Genomic DNA, 16,589 nt, shown 5'->3' with positions numbered 1-16,589 from the left:
GCCGCTGAGAGGACACAGTTCCCAGTGGCATTAGAGGGCCCACACCTCAGAGATGTCCTAAGGAAGTCACAAAACCTTGGCGTGGGGGCAGACGGGACGGAGGTTTCTTACCATGAAAGTGTGAGTTCTGATGGACACACACTGACTCAGCATCTCCAAGGATTAAAGTTGCCCCAAAGGGCAATGGCCAGAGGGTTCTCAGAGTCGCCTTTGTCCAAAGAAGAGGGAGGGCCAGGCGAGGGATGGGAGTCTGGGCATCCGGGGCTTCTGCCCTTGAGGAGGGCCTGCGGCGAGGCTGAAGTGAGGCTGAGGACCGTGGCTGGAGAGAAAGATCCCACGCTCCTGTCGGACCCAGGAGGCAGCGGTGTGTCAGGAAAATCTCCAGTGTCCGGGAGTGAGTCACCAATGTCCCTCGTGGGTGGTGGAGCCAGGGGGAGCCCCCAAACTGACAAGGGTTTGGTGTTCCAGCCCCGCTGTGCTCCCGTCTTACCCGAAGGTGGGCAGTCTTCACCAGGACTCAGAAACCAGCCTGCGTGCCTTCCAAGGCTCGGCTCAGAAAGGGACGCATGCTCCGTGGCCCCTGGAGACCCTCCAGAAGAAAAAGCTCTACATTGGCAAGAGGCACAAGCCTTGACCTCCACTTCCTCTGTGACTCGAGAACGTGGGTCTCCAAGCTGCGTGGTACTGGCTGCAGATTGTGAATTCTAATACATACACAGTCAGTACATACTCTGTGCCAGGATTTGTTCACTTCAAGTGCACCATTGAAAGTTTAAATATATCTAAGATGAAGTTCCTGACTTCTTTTTCATTTCACTGTGGAAAACTCCAGTTCCAGAGGGTGTGCGACGTTTCCACATCCACACTTTACCCCACAGTGGTGCGGTCTGCTCCGGGACGTCTGTGCTGAGAAGTGCGCGCCTCCCGTTAAAATACACGGAGTCTCGAGTGACAAAGAAAGACGCGCTGAGTGAAGCGGTGGACCTGGAGTCCTTGGAGACAGTGCAGTCGGGCGAGGCCGAGACCCAGCCTGTCAGCTCTGAGAGGCCTCCCCGGAAAGCCAGAGAGGCCGGTGGAGAAGGCGGAGAAAGGAGATTTGGTCACACGGCATAGCCCAGGGCAGGAAGAGCATGGGAAACACCAGCCATATGAGCTTCACACCTAAACAGAGGGAAATGGGCGGCAGGGGAGGGCCATCTCAGAGCCACAGAGCCCACTCACTCCTCAGGTCCAGGGCAGGGGGCGACACGTGCGCTCAGGTGGCTGAGCCTGGGGGGGGGGGCAGCAGCCGCTGTTCCCTGGGACAGCCCCCATGCAGTGGTGGGATAGTTATCCCTCAGTGCTCCTCCCGGGCCCCATGCCGCCTGCCAGGTGACTGGAGCAGGGCCCAGAGCTGGGGCCGGGGACGCAAGTGTCCCTGCTTCCCGTTTTTCTGCACACTCACAGTCACGGTCGTGGGCCTGAACTCTGGGCCGGGGCGCTGTTCCTCGCGTCCCTGCTTCCCGTTTTTCTGCACACTCACAGTCACGGTCGTGGGCCTGAACTCTGGGCCGGGCGCTGGTCCTCAGCTCTTCAGCTCAGGGCTAGCGCTCACCACTTTAAGACACAGCGCCACTTTCAGATCAGTCTCCTGGACTTTCCTGCCTGGGCTGGCTTTGAACCATGGTGCTCAGAGCTCAGCCTCCTGAGTTGCTAGGATGACAGGCGGGAGCCACGGACACCTGGGTCCAACTGATTTCTTTTCTCTTTTCTTTTTTGGTAGTAAAAGCTAGTTCTAAGAACTTGTCTTAATTAACAAAGCTGTGTTTTGTTATGCAACTCTGATTTCTGCTTTGGCTTCTTTTACCACTTTTTTCCTCTGGTTTTTTACTTTGGTTTTACTGATAATGTGCAACTTTAGTCTCTGGAGGTTTGCCTGGTTGCCATGTGATGGAGCCGCTGCCCTTCCCTGCCGTGGGGCTGTGGCGGCTCATTTGCCTCTGTCCCGGGCCACGCGAGCCCAGCGCCAGCCTCCACGACCCTTCCTCGCCCATTGTCGGCGTTCTGAGAGGCTGGCAGTGCCCCGAGTCGGTCTTCTCCCCCAACAGCCTCCCTCTCGGTGCCCCGCTCTGGAGTAATCTTTCCAAAAATAGTATCGCGAGTCATGCAGAGCGATTTCAACTCCGCGTGTCACCTCTTCCACCCTTCTGCCCCTGTCTCAGCCACCCCTCCCCTCGGCTGGTCCCGCTCCATTGTCACGTGTGTACCTGCGTATGAAGCCTGCACCCTCCCTCAGTGCTCTGCCATCTGTCTGCCTCCCTCTAACTGTACCATACTTCAGTTAAAATGTGTGTGACGCTGTATGTTTGCATATCTGTTTTGAAATCAGACATTGGAGAGAAAACGTGTGCCATTGTCTCTCTTGGCCGGACTCACTCCACCCAACCTAAAGTTTCCCACGTCTGTCCACTCTGCAAGGCATTGACCATCCCTGTTCCTGGTGGATGGGCAGAGTTCCATGGTGTATGTGTGCACCACATTTCCTTGATCGACCTGTGCATTGAAGGACACTTCAGCCTCATGGGTCCAGAGAACCTGGACCTGCTGTTTTCACTCATCTCTACGTGGTTGTGCAGAGGTGCCGCCACCCAGCAAACACGTTTGTGGGTGCAGGGGCCCTTGCTCAGTGTCACCCAGCAGCGGTCTTTCCCAGCTCTCCAAACGCTACCCTCCCTGCAGCTTTCTCCCTTTTATGTGATATGCAGTAGATATTTGACTACGTCTTCTCCCTCTGCCCTCTACTTCCTGCCCCAGTCCTCACCTTTTTGGTCACCCCTTTCCGGCATTTGTGGACTTGGAGGTCGCCCGCCCCCAGCCCCATTTGAGTGCACATTGAAGCTGAGCAGTTCTGCATGAGCACTATGTAATCTATTTTGGCCACTATGGAGCCTTTGAATTTCAAGGAATTACAACGTTCGACTTCTTGCATGAAAATACTGTATTTCAGTTCATGCATCACTGTGTACATTTGCTACAGCCCCAAGTACTCGCCTGCACACTTATAAATTAGACCTAGCTTCCACATATAAGAGAACATATTTGTCTTTTCCTTAAATGCTCCAATTAATTTTCTAAATATTACAAAAATTCAGTCAAGTTATTTTTAAAAACCCACTAATATGGGGCTGGGAAGGTGGCTCAGTGGTAGAGCGCTTGCCTTGCATGCATGAGGCCCTGGGTTCGATTCCTCAGCACCACATAAGCAGGAAAAAAAAAGCCGGAAGTGGCGCTGTGGCTCACGTGGTAGAGTGCTAGCCTTGAGCTGAAGAGCTGAGGGACAGCACCCAGGCCCAGAGTTCAGGACCCACAACCAGCAAAATAAAAATTAAAAAACCCACTAATATTAGTGAGTTTATAGTAACATATAATATGAAATATTACAAATATGTCATATTGTGTCTCCTAAAATAAACAAGAAGACCTAAGAGAAAATTAAGTGCAATATTAAATGACGCTCAGATTCGACTTGTGAGATCATTTTAAGATAATTATTGGTTTGCTCCCAGAAGTTCTTATTGAGTTCCACAGTAGTTTTAGGCTATTTCTATTATGTCACAAGACGCACTGCAAATCTAGTTTGTCTGGTGGTTTTCAGATGTGGGTTAGCAAGCAGGTTTATTTGAAGTTACCACTCTCAGTGTAGCTGTGTCAATCACCGTGAAGACGTGTAGTTCGTGTGGGGAGCACACACACTGTAGGTGTGAGCACAGAGGTGAGCGCACAGGCTGTAGGTGTGAGCACTGTGTGGTCAGCACACAGGCTGTAGGTGTGAGCACAGAGGTGAGCACACAGGCTGTAGGTGTGAGCACTGTGGTGAGCACACAGGCTGTAGGTGTGAGCACTGTGTGGTGAGCACACAGGCTGTAGGTGTGAGCACTGTGTGGTCAGCACACAGGCTGTAGGTGTGAGCACTGTGGTGAGCACACAGGCTGTAGGTGTGAGCACTGTGTGGTCAGCACACAGGCTGTAGGTGTGAGCACTGTGTGGTGAGCACACAGGCTGTAGGTGTGAGCACTGTGGTGAGCACACAGGCTGTAGGTGTGAGCACTGTGGTGAGCACACAGGCTGTAGGTGTGAGCACTGTGTGGTCAGCACACAGGCTGTAGGTGTGAGCACTGTGTGGTGAGCACACAGGCTGTAGGTGTGAGCACTGTGTGGTGAGCACACAGGCTGTAGGTGTGAGCACTGTGTGGTCAGCACACAGGCTGTAGGTGTGAGCACTGTGGTGAGCACACAGGCTGTAGGTGTGAGCACTGTGTGGTGAGCACACAGGCTGTAGGTGTGAGCACTGTGTGGTGAGCACACAGGCTGTAGGTGTGAGCACTGTGGTGAGCACACAGGCTGTAGGTGTGAGCACTGTGGTGAGCACTCAGGCTGTAGGTGTGAGCACTGTGGTGAGCACTCCCCGCCTCCCCTCCCCAGGCCTGCTTCCCACCCCCCCAGCCAGGCTCCTCCGCTCCCCGCCTGCCCGGTGACTGTGTCTGTGGACCTGCCCGGTGACTGTGTCTGTGGACCTGCCCGGTGACTGTGTCTGTGTCTGTGAACCTGCCTGGTGACTGTCTGTGGGCCTGCCTGGTGACTGTGTCTGTGGACCTGCCTGGTGACTGTGTCTGTGGACCTGCGCAGTGACTGTGTCTGTGGACCTGCCTGGTGACTGTGTCTGTGGACCTGCCTGGTGACTGTGTCTGTGGACCTGCCTGGTGACTGTGTCTGTGTCTGTGGACCTGCCTGGTGACTGTGTCTGTGTCTGTGGACCTGCCTGGTGACTGTCTGTGGACCTGCCTGGTGACTGTCTGTGGACCTGCCCGGTGACTGTGTCTGTTGACCTGCCTGGTGACTGTGACTGTGGACCTGCCCGGTGACTGTGTCTGTGGACCTGCCTGGTGACTGTGTCTGTGTCTGTGGGCCTGCCTGGTGACTGTCTGTGGACCTGCCTGGTGACTGTGACTGTGGACCTGCCCGGTGACTGTGTCTGTGGACCTGCCCGGTGACTGTGTCTGTGGACCTGCCTGGTGACTGTGTCTGTGGGCCTGCGCAGTGACTGTGTCTGTGGGCCTGCCTGGTGACTGTGTCTGTGGACCTGCCCGGTGACTGTGTCTGTGGACCTGCCCGGTGTCTGTGTCTGTGGACCTGCCTGGTGACTGTGTCTGTGGACCTGCCCGGTGACTGTGTCTGTGGACCTGCCCGGTGACTGTGTCTGTGGACCTGCCTGGTGACTGTGACTGTGTCTGTGGACCTGCCTGGTGACTGTGTCTGTGTCTGTGGACCTGCCTGGTGACTGTGTCTGTGGGCCTGCCTGGTGACTGTCTGTGGACCTGCCTGGTGACTGTGTCTGTGGGCCTGCCTGGTGACTGTGTCTGTGGACCTGCCCGGTGACTGTGTCTGTGGACCTGCCTGGTGACTGTGTCTGTGGACCTGCCCGGTGACTGTGTCTGTGGACTTGCCTGGTGACTGTCTGTGGACCTGCCCGGTGACTGTGTCTGTGGACCTGCCTGGTGACTGTGTCTGTGGACCTGCCCGGTGACTGTGTCTGTGGACTTGCCTGGTGACTGTCTGTGGACCTGCCCGGTGACTGTGTCTGTGGACCGCTGCACTGACTTGCCAGTCAGGAAAACTTCCCACAGCCCAGCTTCCAGGGGCGGGAGACGCGATGCGTGGGCTTGTGTGGGAGCCAAAGCCGGGGCTCAGGCGGGCCTGCGCAGCGGTGCTCTCCCTCTTGGGCCGTGGTCTCCCCCCCTTTTGATGTGGCATTTTTCTGATAGGGTCTCCCATTTGTTCCCAGACTGTTCTGGACCGCGCTCCCCGGTTGGTGTTTCACTCGCAGCTGGGGTGGCAGCTGTAAACCATCGCTCCCCGCTTTTTAATTGGTTGGCGGGAGGTCTCACCAGGCCCTGTGTGGCCTGGGCTGGCCTTGCACGTGTCCCCCCAGGCTCTGCTTCTGGACTCCCCTCCCGCGGTGTCCTCCAAATACGGGATTGCTGACACGGTCGCCCCGGTCTTGTCTGCAGAGCCGGGTGCTGGCGCCGCTGCTTCTCTCCTCAGCTGCAGCCCCGTCCATCCTGGGTTGCCCTGGTACCACGTGGGCGCACAAGGGAGGCGCAGCAGAGGCTCTGAGCGGGCAGCGGCTTGCAGGTGGGGCAGGCAGAGATAGCGGTGGAATGCACTGGGTTAGAACTCAGAGGACACTATAACTAGCATAGTCTTTACAGAGAGCACTTGAAAGTCTCACCTGGAGGCCAAGGTCACGGTTAAGGAAAGCACGTTTGCTCCGAGCCCCCGTGCAGGGACAGAAGGCTTCTGTGGCATTTGCGTGTGTGGTCTGTGGGTGCCTCAGGGTCGAGGGCTGGCTGTGAGACCCAGGCTGCTACCAGGCAGCGTGGCGGTGCCGCAGGGTGCCGGGCCGGGCAGCGTGGCGGTGCCGCAGGGTGCCGGGCCGGGCAGCGTGGCGGTGCCGCAGGGTGCCGGGCCGGGCAGTGTGGAGGTGCCGCAGGGTGCCGGGCCGGGCAGCGTGGCGGTGCCGGGCCGGGCAGCGTGGTGGTGCCGCAGGGTGCCGGGCCGGCCTGGCCTCTCTACCACCCCTGGGGAACTGAAGCAGTTGTTCCTAGTTCGTGCCTCAGCCTCAGTGTGTGATAAGGAGAAGGCAGCCGCTAGCTGTGCCTGGAGGGGGGGAGGGCTGGCTGTGCGGGGGGGGGGGGGGGCTGGCTGTTCCTGGGGGGGAGGGGCTGGCTGTGCAGGGGGGGAGGGGCTGGCTGTGCGGGGGGGGGGGGGGGGGGGGGGGCTGGCTGTTCCTGGGGGGGAGGGGCTGGCTGTGCAGGGGGGGAGGGGCTGGCTGTGCGGGGGGGGGGGGGGGGGCTGGCTGTGCCAGGTGCAGAGAGGGGGAGGGGAGGGAGGGGCTGGCTGTGCCTGGGGGGGAGGGGCTGGCTGTGGGGGGGGAGGGGCTGGCTGTGGGGGGGAGGGCTGGCTGTTGCCTGGGGGGGGGGGGGAGGGCTGGCCTGGGTGTGGGACAAAGCCAGTCTCCACACACCGATGGCCGTGGATGGTTCTCAGAGGTGGCAGGGCTAGCCAGCTTTTGTGTGGGTGTGACAAGTCCGTTCAGTCAGGGAGGGCGCTGCCATCCCTGGCTGCTGTTCTGAGGAGCTGGGCCTGCGATGGCTCAGAGAAACCACGGGGAACAGTCACACTCCCCGGAGTGTGACCGGCCACCTCCACGGTGACCAGGGCACGCAGGGTAGAGGGCAAGCCAGGATGCTGCGTCTGCCCCGCCGCCCTGCTGAGTGGTATTTGGGAAAGGTGGTTACAGGAGAAGGTTGGAGGTGGGTCGGGGAGTCTTATACCAAAACAAGATTTAACAGTCGAGAACCAGCAAGATTTTAAACCAAAACAAGTCAGCCCATGGTGCCACATTAAATAGACCAGACATGTCAGGTGAGGGTTTCCAAGTAGCTATCATTATTTAATTTGCTTCAAAAGGCTACTGTGAGTGCGCTGAAACAGATGAGGGAAAAGCCTAAGGGAGACACAGAAACCCAACTCCACCGCAAAGCAATAGAGTTAGTGTAAAACCCAACTCCACCGCAAAGCAATGGAGTTACTATAAAACCCAACTCCACCGCAAAGCAATGGAGTTACTGTAAAACCCAACTCCACCGCAAAGCAATGGAGTTACTGTAAAACCCAACTCCACCGCAAAGCAATGGAGTTACTATAAAAACGGGGAGATGAGAGGTGAACACTGTCATGGTGGAATTAAATGCTTACCCAGTGAGTCTGGTGGCAGAACGGAGGCAGAGGAAAGAAGCAGCGAGAGAAATCTGCCTCCACAGCGTCGTCATGCCCCGTGGAGACCCAGCAGGAGGAAAGCCAGGAAAGACCAGGGTCTGTCCCTGGGGGCCAGGAAAGGCCAGGGTCTGTCCCTGGGGGCCAGGAAAGGTCAGGGTCTGTCCCTGGGGGCCAGGAGAAGGAAAGCAGGAGCAACAAAAGCTCTCAGAAATTATGGCTAGCAGTTCCAAACGTAACACGTGACATAGATGTGCCTCTTTTGGAAGCTGAGCAAACTCCAATCAGAACACATCCATGCCAGGACTCGCCATAACTACATTTCTGAAGTGTAAGGAAAGATGGCATCTTGAAAAGAGCCAGGGAAAAATAATACATGGTCTACAAAGGAAAATCAATTCAGATTCCACGAGAGCCTCTCGTCAGGAGCAGTGAGAGGCGTTGGAAGGCGCTGCTGCATGCTTAGGCGTTGGAAGGGCGTTGGTGCACAGAATCTTGCCTGCATTCAGGACTGGAATGCATTTCAGGAGTGAAAAATACCTTTAAAGCATTTCCCGTGAAGGGCAATTAAGATACTGTGGCTTCGGCCACCCTGTTTAGAATAACGGTTAAAGAAGGTTCTCGAGCAGAGAGCCCTTGGCTGAAGGCCCCTGGAGGCCTCCAGGAAGAACAGGGTAGATAAAGAGGCCATTCCTGTCCTACTGAGTTTTCTAAATTGTACATTTCTCCCACCCCCCCCTCGTGCCAGCACTGTAGCTTGAACTTGGGACCTATGTGCTATCCCCTAGCTTTTTCAATCAGACCTGGTGTTCCGCTACTTTAACCACCTCCACTCCTGGCTCTCTGCTAGTTAACTGGAGATGAGTCTCACAGACTGGTCTGCCGCTGGCTTGGAACCGTGCTCAGATCCCGGCCTCCAGAGTAGCTGGGATCGCAGGCGTGAGCCGTTGCCTCCAGGCCTCCATTGTGACATCAGTGCCTGGCATGTTACAGGCATGTGGAGAAAATACGTACGTGGGTATGTGATCGACGGGAGAGGAAAGGCGGGTGGAGGCTCGGCTCCTGGGGTCGCAGGAGCTGCCAGGGCGGCTGAGCGGCCACGTCAGAGCTCTGACCACCACTACAGCCTGCCAGCTACACATAAATCCGACAGAATGCTGAAAACTGTGCCCACGGCTGTGGTTAGACAGGAAAACAAAACACAGAAAACAGAAAGCAACACGGACGCCAAGGCTTGGAGTAACAAAGCCCCCAGTAAACAGAAGCCGAGCTCAGGCGGCAGCGCGCTCACCGAGGACCCGCGGCAGCAGCTTCCCTGCTTCTAACAGCTCAGGCAGCTTGGAAGGAAAGGGTCAGGGGAGCCTGCTGCAGCTGAGTGAAGGGGGCAGGGCTGCGCCACCAGGCCCAGCCCACTCCGGGCCCAGAGAGAAGTGCTGGGGGCCGGAGAAGAGCTTCAGGGAGGAAGGAGTCAGCCATCCTGGAGAAGCACCCAACAACAGAGCTGCAAAACCCAAGCAAAACTGATGGGACTGAGAGAAAAAGAGAGCTACAGCCACGGCGGAGACTTCTAAACCCCTGTCTACAGATAGCTAAGTAGAAAGCTGCCGGGGGCAGGACTTGGCACCACCGCCAACCAGCAAGACATTGTCACCATTTACAGAACAGCAGGCTGGCCATACAGTACCTGCAAGATAAACGAGAACAAATTTATAAGACCTGAAACCTAAACCAGGCGCCCATGGCTCACACCTGTAATACTAGCTAGTCAGGAGGCTGAGACTTTAGGATCACAGTTCAAAACCAGCCAGGGTAAGAAAGTACGTGAGACTCTTCTCTCCAATAAATACTCAGAGAAAGCCAGAAGTGGTGCTGTGGCTCAAGTGGTAGACCATTAGACTTGAGCAAAAAGAAGCTCAGGGACCATGCTGGGGCCCTGAGTTCAAGGCCAGGCAAAAAAAAAAAAAAAAAGAATTCATTCAAAGTACATTCTCCACCTACAATTGAAACAGATCCTCAAACGATAATGAAAAGACAGAAAAATCTCCAAACACTGAGGAACAGCATGTCTCTAATGAATCAAGGCATCAACGAGAAGACTCGAGTTAGATTATTTTTATGGTAAAAGTAAAATGATCAGATGTGCAAGCCTGCAGAGACACTAACGGAGAAAGGGAGAGAAGAAAGGGAGGGAGGGAAGGAGGGAGGAAGGAAGGAAGGAAGGAAGGAAGGAAGGAAGGAAGGAAGGAAGGAAGGACAGACGACTGAGGAAAATTGAACTTGCCACGTTGCCTGTCATCGACGTTTAGGAGAGAATTAGGACTGGGTCTCCACAAACTTCCAGAAAAGAAACATGCCTTACCACTCACCTCCTGAAGCTGCTGTTACCCTACACCAAGCCCGGGCGAGGATGGCACGCCGGCCGGCAGGTCAGCTTTCTGCAAGTAGAGCTTGTGAGGGAGCGTGAGCGATCTGCCCGCTCAGCCACGCCTCTGCACACGCGCGTGTCCCAGGCCCGCAGGGGGCTCGTGTTACTGTGCGCACACCATTGTTGTCATTGTTCTAAGAGCGGCTTTCACGGTGTGGCCGGGCCGACCTCACGCTCACACTCTCCTGCCCCCACCTCCCAGCGCTGGGCTTCCACACAGCTCCTCCTTCCTGGAAATACGCAGAGCGTGTGCCCACCGCGGGCATGCGGGCGGCAGCAGCCGGCACCCGCCGCCCACGCCTGGCCACGGTGGCGTCTCCACCCTGCCTCGCCATGGGTGGGGCGCTGCGGGCCTGGCTGGCTCTTGGGTTGAAATACAGAATGTTCTCTGCCGCTGCTCCTGGTGTGTTCCGCTTCAAAGCTGACCTACCTGGCCATGCACGTGGAGCTTCTGTGAGTACCTCTGGCCTTTTCATAGGAAGTTTCTCAAACTTGAAACTCTAAGAATTTATTCTAAATTCTGGGCATGTGTGGAGGGAGGAACCCTTTCTAGAACTTACTAATTGATTTAAAAAGCCCAGAGTTGGGGTTGGCAGTGGACCATTGTCTTGTGGGTTACAGTGGACCATTGCCTTGTGGGTCACAGTGGACCATTGCCTTGTGGGTCACAGTGGACCATTGCCTTGTGGGTTGGCAGTGGACCATTGCCTTGTGGGTCACAGTGGACTGTTGCCTTGTGGGTCACAGTGGACCATTGCCTTGTGGGTCACAGTGGACCATTGTCTTGTGGGTGGGCAGTGGACCATTGCCTTGTGGGTCACAGTGGACTGTTGCCTTGTGGGTCACAGTGGACCATTGCCTTGTGGGTTGGCAGTGGACCATTGTCTTGTGGGTGGGCAGTGGACCATTGTCTTGTGGGTGGGCAGTGGACCATTGCCTTGTGGGTCACAGTTGACTGTTGTCTTGTGGGTCACAGTGGACTGTTGCCTTGTGGGTCACAGTGGACTGTTGCCTTGTGGGTCACAGTGGTCCATTGTCTTGTGGGTTGGCAGTGGACCATTGTCTTGTGGGTCACAGTGGACCATTGTCTTGTGGGTCACAGTGGACTGTTGTCTTGTGGGTTGGCAGTGGACCATTGTCTTGTGGGTCACAGTGGACTGTTGCCTTGTGGGTCACAGTGGACCATTGCCTTGTGGGTCACAGTGGACTGTTGCCTTGTGGGTCACAGTGGACCATTGTCTTGTGGGTCACAGTGGACTGTTGCCTTGTGGGTCACAGTGGACTATTGCCTTGTGGGTGGGCAGTGGACCATTGTCTTGTGGGTCACAGTGGACTGTTGTCTTGTGGGTTGGCAGTAGACCATTGCCTTGTGGGTCACAGTGGACTGTTGCCTTGTGGGTCACAGTGGACCATTGTCTTGTGGGTTGGCAGTGGACTGCTGCCCTGTGGGCCACAGTGGGACCTGCTGAGGTAGAGTCACAAGCCCTGGGTGGGGGGGGTGTGGACAGCAGGTATTTGTCCTGCAAATGTTAGGCTTGATTTTTTTCCAGCAAATCTGTGTCACCCAGTAAGTCATTCTTGAAGCCCTGATATCATGTCTCCTTGAGGATGTTTGAATCACTAATTTTTGTAAAAATTGAGCCGTCTACACGGGTATCTTGAGAGGTGCGTGGCGGGCTGTGTGGCAGACCCCACCAAGGGTGTCCGTCAGGTCTTCCCAGGCCGTAAGATGAGCAGGAAACAGGTGCCTGGAAGCACACGGCCCTCTTCCGTGAGGAGGTGTGGCGACCGGGTGGCACTGCGCAGCACCGTTGCAATGTGGGGTTTTCGTTCCGCCCAGCTCCGCAGCACACGACCCTGAGATGCTCTGTGCCTGGGGACCATGGACTGATTCGCATGCCGACTGTCTGTGCAGCACCTCGGCTCCGCCCCTCCTCTGCCCTGGTGTCCGCACGGCTCTCTGCTGCCCTCCGGAGGCCGGGCACCATGCTGGGGTCGGATACGCAGTGCGAGTCACCACCTGCTCAGCCCACAATTCCACAGGCCTCACGATGGCCGCGAGCCAGCCCACCCCGAAGGCCGGGGCGGGCCCTTACCTCATCGCTTACAGCCGCTGCACCACAAAGGCCGTGAGAGGAGAGTTCCTCGCGGGCCTGCCCCTGTGAGAATGTGTGTGGACCCGTGTCGCCGGGCATCTAGGGCATTTGCTCAGCTGTCAGGACAGAGCCGCAGTGGGTCAAGAAGAGGTGAGTCAGGCGCAGGGCGCTGTCCAGAGGGCACTCGGCCACACTGAGGAGGCTGTGCAGGGGTGAGGCGGCGCCCTGTGCCTTCCCAGGGTGCACTGGCAAGACAGACAGACAGAACCCGGTCCCAGCCTTGTCTGTGGTCCCAGGTCGGGCCAGCCCTCTGCCCTGGTGAGGAGATATTCCCCAATTCCCCCCACAGAGGAAGGCCTCAGCCTCCGCACTGAGCAGAAAGCTCTCCCATAAGACGGGACGATGCTCTGTGCTCGGCTGGAGGCCTGACTGTCTGGTTTTAGGCATTGTTACTGCCGCTGTTTTCCAGATGTTTAAATGTTGTCTGCAAAGCTCTGCAGAGCTGCCCAGAACCACCACACCTGGGTCCGGAACACACCTCTGTGCCAGGAGCAAGAGCCCCGCCCAACTCACAGAAGTGTGCAAAGAAGGAAGTGTATCACAGCAGTGTGCAAAGGAGGAGGTGTATCACAGAGTGTGCAAAGAAGAAAGTGTATCACTCAGCAGTGTGCAAAGAAGAAAGTGTATCACTCAGCAGTGTGCAAAGGAGGAAGTGTATCACAGAGTGTGCAAAGAAGAAAGTGTATCACTCAGCAGTGTGCAAAGGAGGAGTGTATCACTCAGCAGTGTGCAAAGGAGGAGGTGTATTACTCAGCAGTGTGCAAAGGAGAAGGAGGTGTAACACTCAGCAGTGTGCAAAGGAGGAGCTGTATCACAGCAGTGTGCAAAGGAGGAGGTGTATCACTCAGCAGTGTGCAAAGAAGGAGGGATATCACTCAGCAGTGTGCAAAGGAGAAGGAGGTGTATCACAGCAGTGTGCAAAGGAGAAGGAGGTGTATCACTCAGCAGTGTGCAAAGAAGGAGGTGTATCACTCAGCAGTGTGCAAAGGAGAAGGAGGTGTATCACTCAGTGTGCAAAGGAGAAGGTGAATCACAGCAGTGTGCGAAGGAGAAGGAGGTGTATCACAGCAGTGTGCAAAGAAGGAGGTGTATCACAGCAATGTGCAAAGGAGGAGGTGTATCACTCAGTGTGCAAAGAAGGAGGTGTATCACAGCAGTGTGCAAAGGAGAAGGAGGTGAATCACAGCAGTGTGCGAAGGAGAAGGAGGTGTATCACAGCAGTGTGCAAAGAAGGAGGTGTATCACAGCAATGTGCAAAGGAGGAGGTGTATCACTCAGTGTGCAAAGAAGGAGGTGTATCACAGCAATGTGCAAAGGAGAAGGAGGTGTATCACAGCAGTGTTCTGGGCTGGCGAACGAAACGAAAGCTCCGTCATCCAGCGTTTTCCCCGCCACCTAGGCATGGAATATCAATATCATCCCAACTATGATATTTGTTGGTTTGTGGTTTAGGGAATGCCTGCAAAGATGTCTTTTGTCTGTCTAAAGACAAAAGAAAGAACCCTGCTTGAAAACATGTCCATGGTTCCCTGGGACCCGACTCCTCTGTTAGCACGTTGGGAATAAATTTAACACCACCTTGGACTGAAGGAGGATTACTATGTAAGTATGAAAGAGTGCTTACTCAAGCTTCATTTCTTTTCTAGTCAAAAACATACATGTGCAGCTGGCAAGGGGAGGCGCTGTGCTTCGTGGTGGATTTCGCTGTGGGCTTCACCTGCTTTGACAGTGAGTCTAAGGTAAGAGGCCGTCAGGAGTGCACACAGCCACGGAAACGAGCGAGAGTCAACCCCCTGCAGGCCACAGCGACGCCGCACGTGACTCGGGTCACCTCTAGCAGGGCCGATGGGCTTGCACCTACGTGTGGCCTGTCTTCCCGCGATGGCCCGGGCCCCGGGACACTGGCAGCCCAGAGCCCACCGCGGGGACCCCGGTACGGGGAGTTTGGAGCGCGAGTGACATCACCGGGGTCAGCAGGGCGAGGAGGGACACGGCACTCACGGAAACACGGGAAGGAAAAGTGAACTTTGCCTGTGTTTGGGGTAACAGTAACTCTGTATTGCTGAGAGCTTATAGAATACACACCCAAGTTGTGCTTGATTTCAGCCTTTCCTGGCTAATGGCGCCTACGGGGAATTGTCATCAGCATCACTAATTGTTTTCCAAAGATAACACTGATAATCCGCCGCTGTGCTTCTCCATCAGCTGAGTATGTGACTGACAATGAGTAAGGAAGTAGCTGTTTAGTCGATTGATGGAATTACTTTTATTAGAAGTTCCACCTAGGCGGGACCCTGGGTCTAGACCTGAGGGAGCTCCCGGTCATGGAAGGCTGTGCTTCCTGCAGGTGGCCTGAGCAGGATGGGGCCTGGATACAGGACCAGCGGGTGACAGAGGAAGTGACCTCAAGGCAGAGCTGGTGACATCAGATGACAGAGCTGGTGACATCAGATGGCAGAGCTGGTGACATCACATGGCAGAGTTGGTGACATCAGATGACAGAGCTGGTGACGTCAGATGACAGAGCCGGTGACATCACATGGCAGAGCTGGTGACATCAGATGACAGAGCTGGTGACATCAGATGTCAGAGCTGGTGACATCACATGGCAGAGCTGGTGACGTCAGATGGGAGAGCTGGTGACATCAGATGGCAGAGCTGGTGACGTCAGATGACAGAGCTGGTGACCTCAGATGGCAGAGCTGGTGACATCAGATGACAGAGCTGGTGACGTCAGATGGCAGAGCTGGTGACATCAGATGACAGAGCTGGTGGCATCAGATGGCAGAGCTGGTGACGTCAGATGGCAGAGCTGGTGACATCACATGGCAGAGCTGGTGACATCAGATGTCAGAGCTGGTGACATCAGGGCAGAGCTGGTGACATCAGATGGCAGAGCTGGTGACATCAGATGGCAGCTGGTGACAGATGACAGAGCTGGTGACATCAGATGTCAGAGCTGGTGACATCAGGGCAGAGCTGGTGACATCAGATGGCAGAGCTGGTGGCATCAGATGGCAGCTGGTGACAGATGACAGAGCTGGTGGCATCAGATGGCAGAGCTGGTGACATTAGATGACAGAGCTGGTGACATCAGATGACAGAGCTGGTGACATCAGATGGCAGAGCCGGTGACATCAGATGACAGAGCCGGTGACGTCAGATGACAGAGCTGGTGACATCAGATGACAGAGCTGGTGACATCAAGGCAGAGCTGGTGACATCAGATGACAGAGCCGGTGACATCAGATGACAGAGCTGGTGACAGATGACAGAGCTGGTGACATCAAGGCAGAGCTGGTGACATCAGAAGGCAGAGCTGGTGACATCAGATGACAGAGCTGGTGGCGTCAGATGGCAGAGCTGGTGACATCAGATGACAGCTGGTGACATCAGAAGGCAGAGCTGGTGACATCACATGGCAGAGCTGGTGACATCACATGGCAGAGCTGGTGACATCAGATGGCAGAGCTAGTGACGTCAGATGACAGAGCTGGTGACATCAGAAGGCAGAGCTGGTGACATCAGAAGGCAGAGCTGGTGACGTCAGATGGCAGAGCTGGTGGCATCAGAAGGCAGAGCTGGTGACATCAGATGACAGAGCTGGTGACATCAGAAGGCAGAGCTGGTGACATCAGATGACAGAGCTGGTGGCATCAGATGGCAGAGCTGGTGACGTCAGATGACAGAGCTGGTGACATCAGATGACAGAGCTGGTGACATCAGATGACAGAGCCGGTGACGTCAGATGACAGAGCTGGTGACATCAGATGACAGAGCTGGTGACATCAAGGCAGAGCTGGTGACATCAGATGGCAGAGCTGGTGACGTCAGGACGCTGGGTGACAGGCGGTGGGTTTGTTCTTGCAGGAAGGAGAAGTTCTGGCTGCCAGGCTGCGCTCCTCTGAGTCTCCCGTCTGGGGACTCTGCTCTGCCTGGGGATTCCTGTCTGTGCTGGTGTGGCAGGCTTCAGCTTCCAGAGCGTTTAGCACAAGTTTCTCCATTTCCGCCTGTCTGGGGGCCCCGTGCTGGACTCAGTGTAGGCAGTGTGTGCCCACGAGCTTCACCAGGACCATTTGCACACGGCTCTACCCGTGACATGTCCCGAGCACGCTCTGCACACTCAGCCTGTGCTCCTGTGTCCCTGAATAAGCCAAGCCTCGCCTCAGACCCACGTCAGCCCTCACCTCGTC

The 16,589-nt window shown here is 55.9% G+C and overlaps 1 protein-coding gene across 1 annotated transcript in view; it reads left to right on the top strand.

Annotated features, from left to right (window-relative positions):
* Window positions 1-16,589, top strand: part of Sntg2 (syntrophin gamma 2) — a 106,458-nt gene that overhangs the window by 75,775 nt on the left and 14,094 nt on the right. Inside the window, exon 13 of the mRNA XM_070014668.1 lies at window positions 14,043-14,135. Coding sequence (XP_069870769.1) covers window positions 14,043-14,135 — 93 coding nt within the window. The remainder of the gene's footprint in view (window positions 1-14,042; window positions 14,136-16,589) is intronic.

The sequence above is a fragment of the Dipodomys merriami genome, unplaced genomic scaffold (assembly GCF_024711535.1).
Source record: "Dipodomys merriami isolate MVZ:Mamm:240054 unplaced genomic scaffold, mDipMer1.0.p SCAF_99, whole genome shotgun sequence".
NCBI classification, from domain to species: domain Eukaryota; kingdom Metazoa; phylum Chordata; class Mammalia; order Rodentia; family Heteromyidae; genus Dipodomys; species Dipodomys merriami.
This window is presented reverse-complemented; position numbering and strand designations above follow the sequence as displayed.